The sequence below is a fragment of the Silene latifolia genome, chromosome X (assembly GCF_048544455.1).
Source record: "Silene latifolia isolate original U9 population chromosome X, ASM4854445v1, whole genome shotgun sequence".
Classification (NCBI taxonomy): Eukaryota; Viridiplantae; Streptophyta; class Magnoliopsida; order Caryophyllales; family Caryophyllaceae; genus Silene; species Silene latifolia.
In genome coordinates this window covers 274,179,035-274,188,624 of record NC_133537.1, presented here as the reverse complement: position 1 = coordinate 274,188,624, position 9,590 = coordinate 274,179,035, and the positions used below count along the sequence as shown (strand labels likewise).

At 41.3% G+C, this 9,590-nt stretch overlaps 1 protein-coding gene across 1 annotated transcript; it reads left to right on the top strand.

The window, feature by feature from the left end:
- Window positions 1-8,512: 8,512 nt before the first annotated feature.
- Window positions 8,513-9,370, top strand: LOC141620125 (uncharacterized). Its single transcript, XM_074437074.1, has one exon. The coding sequence runs from the start codon at window positions 8,513-8,515 to the stop codon at window positions 9,368-9,370; it is 858 nt and encodes a 285-aa protein (XP_074293175.1).
- Window positions 9,371-9,590: the final 220 nt, after the last annotated feature.

Genomic DNA, 9,590 nt, shown 5'->3' with positions numbered 1-9,590 from the left:
CCTTACGTCTCCATAACAACAAGTAAGCCACCACGTCCTCCGACATACAAGACAATACAATAAATGCAAGATACCACACATTATGCCAATTACCGGCTCATCCAGTCGTCTTAATAAATATCATGTTATAATGTAATGACTACTAAAATAGGACTCACGTGACCATTCAAACATATATTAAAAATGAGTAGGATTAACCTACCTTTTAGCACACTCTGTAAGCAATCCGGCTAATAATAATCTTCCACAAAAATCGTCACCTAAATATACTAGTTAAATATATTTAATTACTAACTAATCTAATTAAATTAAATACGAATTAATTAATTAAATAAAACTCGTCTCAAGCTATTTAAAAACCCGACCCATCCCATACTCACGCCTAGCCCCGACAACCACCACGCCCCGCTGCCACCGTGGACCACCACCACCGGCTATGTGTAGATACCTCATTTCTGCACCTCTTGCAAACCACCCGGTGATGATTGGGCCGCATGTTTGGTACGCGGAACGATTTGTGACAGTTCGTAAGTTTATCGTCAAGTGATTGCTCAAATACTAATGTCCACCTCTTAGTTGTCATCTACGAGCCGATACGGTCGTTTTGACAGTAATTAGAGTACATTTTGAGTCCAGGCCTAAAATCGTCTTCATTTTCTGATAACCATTAAATCCCGAGTCAGAATGTTCTGGAATGTTCCGGATATTTCTATTCCATATTTTTATAATTATTTCACAATCTTTATCTTTGGTAAACAATTTCCCGTAATATTCACACAAGATATTAAGGAAAACCGAATTATTCCGTCCTTCTATAACTCAAACACGGAAATCTTTCTTCCGCAGGAGCAAACCACTTGGGAACAGACGCAGCAGGTGCTGCGCCTCTTCCAAGAGACGCAATGACTGCTGCGCCTCTTCCCAGGTCCTTTTCTGCGTAATTTTCGTATCTTTTTCATATCTTTCCGAGACTCACTTCCAAAGACTCTCCGAAACCCTAATTCCTCCACGTGATTAGTATAAATAGGAGCCTTCGCTCCTCATATTTCTCACGCGAGTGTCCGCCCTTCTCTTCTCCCTTTGCATTCTAGACCTTTGTTCTTACTTTTTGGCGTCTACGTGCTTGAACATTCGACCACGTAAGCTCGGATCCTTCTGAGTACCAGCCTCGTTTGCATGACCGACCAATTTGACCAACTCCACAATCAATCAACATAATTAATCTTAATTGTTTTCCTCTTACGAGGGCACTTTCATATTTGCATTATAGTTCGAGTCGAGCATCGCTAATCGATAACTTAGTCCTTCTCGTTTCGTCAAACATGTAAGTCTGAGGGTGTATAATCTCTCTTTTATTATTGTTATTTACCTTTTGTATCATCATTAATGTAAGGTTTATGTCGAAAATACCCCCTTAAAACCGATTTCTAAAACCGTGCTTTAAAACCTCTTTTTACGGATTTCCAGAAGACAAACCGTCGAGAAAGGACGCAAAGAATCGCTTGCGCCTCTTCGAAGGAGCGCAGTTCCTGCTGCGCCTCTTCGTGAGGCTGCCGCAGTTCCTGCTTCCTTTCTTCTTCCTTCGTCCTCTGTGATTCGTTCGTCTTTTGTTTGTTTTCGTTTGTTTCTTGTTAATTTCTTGACATAATATCATAATTATTTCACATGTATATTAATTATCATCATTAATATGTCTAATTCGTCATTTAAATCCGAATTAAATCCCTTATAATCTCATATTTGCGGGTTTTCGTCATTAAACTCAATCCGGGTTGTAGGAATTCAATTCGATCATATTGAGTTTCTGGAATTCGACCTTTGATATATTTTCATCTGTCTTTCATCCATATTCGTCATTAATTTGTCATCAATTCATCATGTTTAGTTTATTTCATTCACCCATGTCACTAATCAATCATTCATTCATGTAAATAATTCGTTTGCATCCGTCTCATCCATGTTTTATTGCTTTTATGACCTTAATCATATGTAAATAACCTATTAATCACTTTCATCCGAGTAAATATATTAATTATCCATTAAATTCACCAATTAACATTAACGATTTGCAGTTCCGGCTTCACAGCCAGAACTCACCCTTGGAACAGACACAGCAACTGCTGCGTCTCTTCCAAAGGGCGCAGCCTCTTTCGCTTGTTCCAGTTGATTTTCTTGCTCGAACTCCGTTGTTGCTTGACCTAGTTTAATTAGATTACGCATAATTAACTATTATCCGTATTATCGCCTACTGATCAGTTCGTTAATTCATTCTTTTATTCTTTTTCTCAATTTATCCGTTTTAAAGGTATTTTCGACATAAATCGCCAAACCCATTGTAATTATTGTATTTTTTATTATCGTAATTTTCTTATTGCATTTATCATTGAATTTTGTATCATTTGTATGTCTTCACATGTAATTGAACATTAAATCCTACTTCGACCCAATTGTTTGCTAATTACTTGTCAACCGACTTAGTTAGTTCTTCACATGCTAGGATTAAAACTTGGATGTTGCATTGCATGCATACAATCGACGATATATCGAGTATAGATGATGTCCCTAATCATTAGTAGAGGCCGCTATCGAGGCGGGCGGGATTAGGTGTTCGATCAAAAGAGCTTCCTAATACGTACCCTCACCCCTTACTCCAGATCTCTGTGAACATCCGTGTTCATTGGCATCCACGAGAGTCATTCTAGACATAGAATGCTAAGGGTAACGATTGCTTAATGTTCATGTCACTACTTTGTGTCTTGACATGATACGAGGTATTCGAACGGTTCCAATTTCCCATAAAAATTGGTGGCGACTCCAACAAAAATGCAAACGCTTGTTCTCTTCCTCCCAAGCGCCCCCGTGGCCCCCCCTGTCCACGCTTGGCGACTCACTGGGATTAATACACTTACGTGTAGCCAAGGGTGAAACTTGAACAAGGTTAGGGAATAGTTTATACAAGACAATTGTCGGTTTTCATAACTCGGTCTTCCTAGACCGTTTCATTCGGCCTTCCTAGGCCCAACCCAACCCATTCGACCAATCGTCCCGTCTAAACGGTCCTAATTCTTATTTGGGCCTAAAGATGGATAGCGATTGATGTCATCTATACCATGATGCTTACTCTTGTTTGTATCAAGGGCCTTCACTACTTGAGGAAATGGACTAGGAATCGGCCTTACTCTTGTTTGGTACGAGCCTCTCCACAGACTTTGGGTTTGATGGTTCGGTATGGCAACTCACCCTTTAAACCAAAACCCTTTTAAATGCACTCAGCATCCCGTTATAATGCTTGTATAAATGTTTGTACCTTACGTGATCACCACGAAACCATGACGATTTTTGCAAAAATCAAAACCCTTTTTTAATCAAAATTTCGAAAAGGCCATTGGATTAGTGCAAAACCCAGTCAAAACTCTGTCCGTTTGTCGAGTCAAAATTCGGGCCACAAGCCCATTTCAAAACCTCACTTCGAGTCCACTCCTACAATTACACTATAGTTGACTAGGATACACATTTTCAAAAATTTTGTCCTTTCTTCCAAGCTCACTCAACACAAGTGGCACACACCCACTTCACGAGTCAAAAAACATTTCTTCCTTTAGCAAGTGTGTTAGAATGGTCGATCGTGTTTTGATTCATCGGTCTCTTATCCAGTTTTCAAGATGCCTGGAACCAGCGAAACAAACCTCCACCAACTTTAAGATGGTAATGATCGAATCCTAGCCGCACTAGCTCAAATCCAAGTTACTCAAGACCAAGTGTATGATCGCCTTGACACCATCGAGGGCCGGATCTATGCCGTAGAGGGGAGATTGCCTCCTCATGAAAGTGAAGTAGTGGGCGACTACGCGGATGAATCCAAGGACGAAAATCCTCCCATGGGGCTGATCAGTAGGCGAGAAAAGACTCCAATACTTAGAGGAGCAATTAATGTACCTTAAAGGGGATGACATTTATAGAGAGAATAATCGCAAGTATGAGGCCGTCAACTCCAAATTGCCAACCAACTTCAATATGACGGATATCCCTAAATTCAAGGGGCACGAAAACCCTTTGAACCACATCCGCGCCTTCAAGGATTACATGTCTATCAAAGGCATCAAACCCGAGATGTTCTTAAGGATCTTTCCTTCATCTCTTGACACCATACCGAAGCAATGGTTCTACTCTTTAGATCACAAGAAGATCGCTACTTGGGAAGATGCCGCGATCGAGTTTGCCAAGCAATATGCGGATAATGCCGAGATCCAAGTCAACATGCACACTCTAGAGGTTCTTACCCAAAATGACAAAGAAGGATTCACCGACTTCCTAAGTAGGTGGAGGAAGACTAGTACCCAACTAGTTGAACGCCCGGATGAGGCTACCCTTGTGGAGAAGTTCGTGGACAATCTCAAACCCATTTATGCCAACCATTTGAGATACCAAAACATCAAAACTTTCAAGGACTTAACCGTACTAGGGACAAGGATTGAAGATGACATCCGTAAAGGGCTCTTGTCCAAAACGGTAGGTCGAGGATATCAAGGCTCAACAAGTCGTTCTTACGGCTCCACTAGCAAGACTGATGAAGTTAACCTTCTCGAGCCATCCAAGAAAAGTACCCCACCAAGGAAATTCACAAATCTTGGGCATACTTACTCCAATGCTCTAAAAAGGTTAATGAAGCAAGGCAAACTTCAACCCATTGGACCTAATCCCGAACCTGAAAAGAAATCTAAATTCTGGGACGAGAACTCATACTGTGAATACCATAGGGGTAAGGGACATGACACAGAGACATGCTACAAATTGAAAAATGTGCTTCAAGACATGATTGAAGATGGCCGACTACCAATACCGCCGGGAGGTAAACCCAACAACACTCAGAATCCTCTTGGAGTTCTAGTGATTACAAGTGACAAATCTACCTTAGATTGTTCACACCTCATTGTAGATACCTCATTTCTGCACCTCCCGCAAACCACCCGGTGATGATTGGGCCGCATGTTTGATACGCGGAACGATTTGTGACAATTCCTAAGATTATCGTCAAGTGATTGCTCAAATATTAATGTCTACCTCTTAGTTGTCATCTACGTGCCGATACGGTCGTTTTGACAGTAATTAGAGTACATTCGGAGTCCGGGCCTAAAACCGTCTCCATTTTCTCGATAACCGTTAAATCCCGAGTCGAATATTCGGAATGTTCCTGGATATTTCTATTCCATATTTCATAAATTTTATCTTTTAGTAAACAATTTCCCGTAATATTCACATAAGATATTAAGGAAAACCGAATTATTTCCGTCCTACCATAACTCAAACACAAAATCTTTCTTCCGCAGAGGAAACCCCGAGAACAGACGCGCAGTCTTTGCGCCTCTTCCAAGAGATGCGATCGCTGCGCCTCTTCCCAGGCCCTTTTCTGCGTATTTCTCGTATCTTTTTCATATCTTTCCGAGATTCACTTCCAAAGAGTCTCCGAAACCCTAATTCCTTCACGTGATTAGTATAAATAGGAGCCTTCGCTCCTCATATTTCTCACGCGAGTGTCCGCCCTTCTCTTCTCCCTTTGCATTCTAGACTTTGTTCTTACTTTTTGGCGTCTACGTGCTTGAACTTTCGACCACGTAAGCTCGGATCCTTCTGAGTACCAGCCTCCCCGTTTGTATGACCGACCAATTTGACCAACTTCACATCAATCAACTTAATTAACTTAATCGTTTTCCTCTTACGAGGGCACTTTCTTTGCATTCGCGTCGAGCATCACTAATCGATATCTTAGTCCTTCTCGTTTCGTCAACATGTAAGTCTGAGGGTGTATAATCCTTATTTATTTATTTATTATATTTACCTTTTGTATCATCAATTGTAAGGTTTATGTCGAAAATACCTCTTAAAACCGATTTCTAAAACCATGCTTTAAAACCTATTTTTACGGATTTCCAGTAGATAACCGTCGAGAAAGGACGCAGCAACTGCTGCGCCTCTTCGAAGGAGCGCAGTTCCTGCTGCGCCTCTTCGTGAGGCTGCCGCAGTTCCTGCTTCCTTTCTTCTTCGTTCGTCATCTGTTGTTCGTCAAATTCTTTCTTTTGTTCCGTTTGTTTGTTAATTCTTCATCATAATTCACATGTATATTATTAATCATCATCATTAATATGTTTTAATTATTTAAATCCGACTTAAATCCCTTATAATCCAATATTTGCGGGTTTTCGTCATTAAATTCAATTCCGGGTTGTAGAGATTCAATTCATCAATATTGAGTTTCTGGAATTCGTCTTTGATATAGTTTCCACCTGTCTTTCGTTGTGTTCATCGCATATTCGTCATTAGCCATCGTATCTAACTTAATTAATTGATTAATCTGTTTGGCTCATTAATATTTTTCACTTCTATCATTAATCCATCTTATGTTAATTCGTTCAATTCCGTCTTATTCATGTTTTACTGTTTTTATGACACATTCATATGTTAAATGACCTACTAATCACTTTCATCCGAGTAAATAATTTAATTAATCGTTAAAATCACCAATTGACATTAACGGCCTGCAATTACGGCTTCACAGCCAGAACTGAGCCACGGAACAGACGCAGCGTCTGCTGCGCCTATTCCAAAGGACGCAGCTCTGCTGCGCCTGTTCCTGGCTGAGTTCTGTCCCTGAACTCCGTTTCTGCCTTGACCTAGCATAATTAGTTTACGTATAACTAACTATTAATCCTAGACCGTTTTATTCGGCCTTCCTAGGCCCAACCCAACCCATTCGACCAATCGTCCCGTCTAAACGGTCCTAATTCTTATTTGGGCCTAAGGATGGATAGCGATTGACGTCATCCATACCATGATGCTTACTCTTGTTTGTATCAAGGGCCTTCACTACTTGAGGAAATGGACTAGGAATCGGCCTTACTCTTGTTTGGTACGAGCCTCTCCACAGACTTCGGGTTTGATGGTTCGGTATGGCAACCCACCCTTTAAACCAAAACCCTTTTAAATGCACTCAGCATCCCGTTATAATGCTTGTATAAATGTGTATACCTTACGTGATCACCATTTCTAAACGAAACCATGACGATTTTTCAAAAATCAAAACCCTTTTTTCAAACAAAAAATTTCGAAATAGGCTTTTAATTAGCGCAAAATCCGGTCAAAACTCTGTCCGTTTGTCGTGTCAAAATTCGGGCCACAAGCCCATTTCAAAACCTCACTTCGAGTCCACTCCTACAAACTACACTATAGTTGACTAGGACACACATTTTCAAAAACCCTTGTCTTTCTTCAAAGCTCACTCAACACAAGTGGCACACACCCACTTCACGAGTCAAAACATTTCTTCTTTTAGCAAGTGTGTTAGAATGATCGATCGCGTTTTGATTCGTCGCCGATCTCTTATCCAGTTTTCAAGATGCCCGGATCAAGTGATGAAACAAATCTCCACCAACTTCAAGATGGTAATGATCGAATCCTAGCCGCGCTAGCCCAAATGCAAGCTACCCAAGAACAAACCTATGACCGCCTTGAGCTCATCGAGGGCCGTATCTATGCCGTAGAGGGAAGGTTGCCTCCTCATGAAAGTGAAGTACTACGTGACTCTGACAACGAATCCAAGGATGAAAATCCTCTCATGGGGATGATCAGAGGCGAGAAAAGACTCCAATACTTAGAGGAGCAATTGATGTACCTTAAGGGTGATGACATTTATAGGGAGAACAATCGCAAGTATGAGGCCGTCAATTCCAAATTTCCAACTAACTTTAATATGACGGACATCCCTAAGTTCAAGGGACACGAGAACCCTTTGAACCACATCCGTGCCTTCAAGGATTACATGTCTATCAAAGGCATCAAACCCGAGATGTTCTTAAGGATCTTTCCTTCATCTCTTGATACCATCCCGAGGCAATGGTTCTACTCTTTAGATCACAAGAAGGTCGCTACTTGGGAAGATGCCGCAATCGAGTTCTCTAAACAATATGCGGATAATGCCGAGATCCAAGTAAACATGCGTACTCTAGAGGTTCTTACCCAAAATGACAAAGAAGGATTCACCGACTTCCTAAGTAGGTGGAGGAAGACTAGCACTCAACTAGTTGAACGCCCGGATGAGGCTACTCTTGTGGAGAAGTTTGTGGATAATCTCAAACCCATCTATGCCAATCATTTCTCAAAATGAGTAAAGGGAAGTCTAATGTTTATTTTAATGGAGTCCAGCAATCCCTAAAGCAAGATATCCTCCAAATATCTGGCCTAGTGGAGGGAACCCTACCTTTTAGGTACTTAGGGGTGCCTATTAAAACTTCTAGGCTTACGGCTAAGGATTGCAGGCCTCTGATTGATAAAATAATCAATAGAATCAGAGTTCTGGGGGCACGAAAACTATCCTATGCTGGGAGATTGGTACTGGTAAGGGCAGTTTTTAAGACTCTTCATTGCTATTGGGCTCAAATGTTTATTCTACCAAATGGGGTCATCCACATAATTGAACAAGTGTGCAGGAATTTCTTGTGGGACGGGGGGGGTTGATTTTATGAGGTCACCTCCTGTGTCATGGGAAAAAGTGTGTAGGCCAAAGAAAGAAGGGGGCTTAGGGCTCAAAAATGATGTTATCTGGAACAAGGCTGCAGTAGGGAAGTTAGTCTGGTGGCTTAATTCTAAGCCTGACTCTTTATGGGTCAGATGGGTTGGTCACATTTATCTGAAAGGTACTAATTGGCAGGACTACTATCCTAAGGCTAATACTTCGTGGTACTGGAGGAAGGTCTGTCAGGTCAAACTGGAGTTACAGCAAGCATATCAACAACAGTTATGGACAAATCAACATCATATGGGATATACTGTAAGTAAAGGCTATAACTTTCTAAGAAACAGGGAAGCTGAAGTACAGTGGCATACTCTGGTGTGGAATAAATGGGCTATACCAAAGCATAGCTTTATAGCATGGGTTCATCATCATGGAAACATGAATACAAAAGAAAAACTCTTCAAACTAGGGATAACTGATGATAGTACCTGCTGCATCTGCGGGGGAGCTGTTGAAAACTTGGAGCATTTGTTCTTTGCTTGTCCCTATAGCAAAATCGTCATTGCTGCTGTCGGAAAGTGGGTTGGGACTCCATGGCCCGAATCTAATTGGATCAATTGGCGGCTTGCGAAAACAGGTCACTCTCTACATTTAGAGATCCTTGACGCAACAATCAACTCCTGCCTCTATACCATTTGGCATCAGAGAAATAGGAGCAGGCACGAATTTACCCTTACTCGACCTATTCACACTGCTCGATTCATTGTGGATGAGCTAAAAATGAGATTCCAAGGTAGGGGCAAAGGGGTTTTAGGTAGAAGAGAAGCTATGTGGCTTGAGGGGCTGCTAGGGAGAGGCGTTTGACTTAGTTGCAGGAGAATTCAAGAGAAGGAAGAGGAAAGAGTGACGGGGTTAGGGTTTGGACAACAAAATCTGATGTTTTTGATCTGATTTTGTTGTTTGCTTGCTTTTTGATGGTGTTTGTCTTTGTTGGGCCGTTTTGTATGGGCTAGCTGGTTGCTTTGTGACATGGGTTGGTCTATAAAACCCGTGTCATTGTATGGTTACGATTCCTTTTGATATA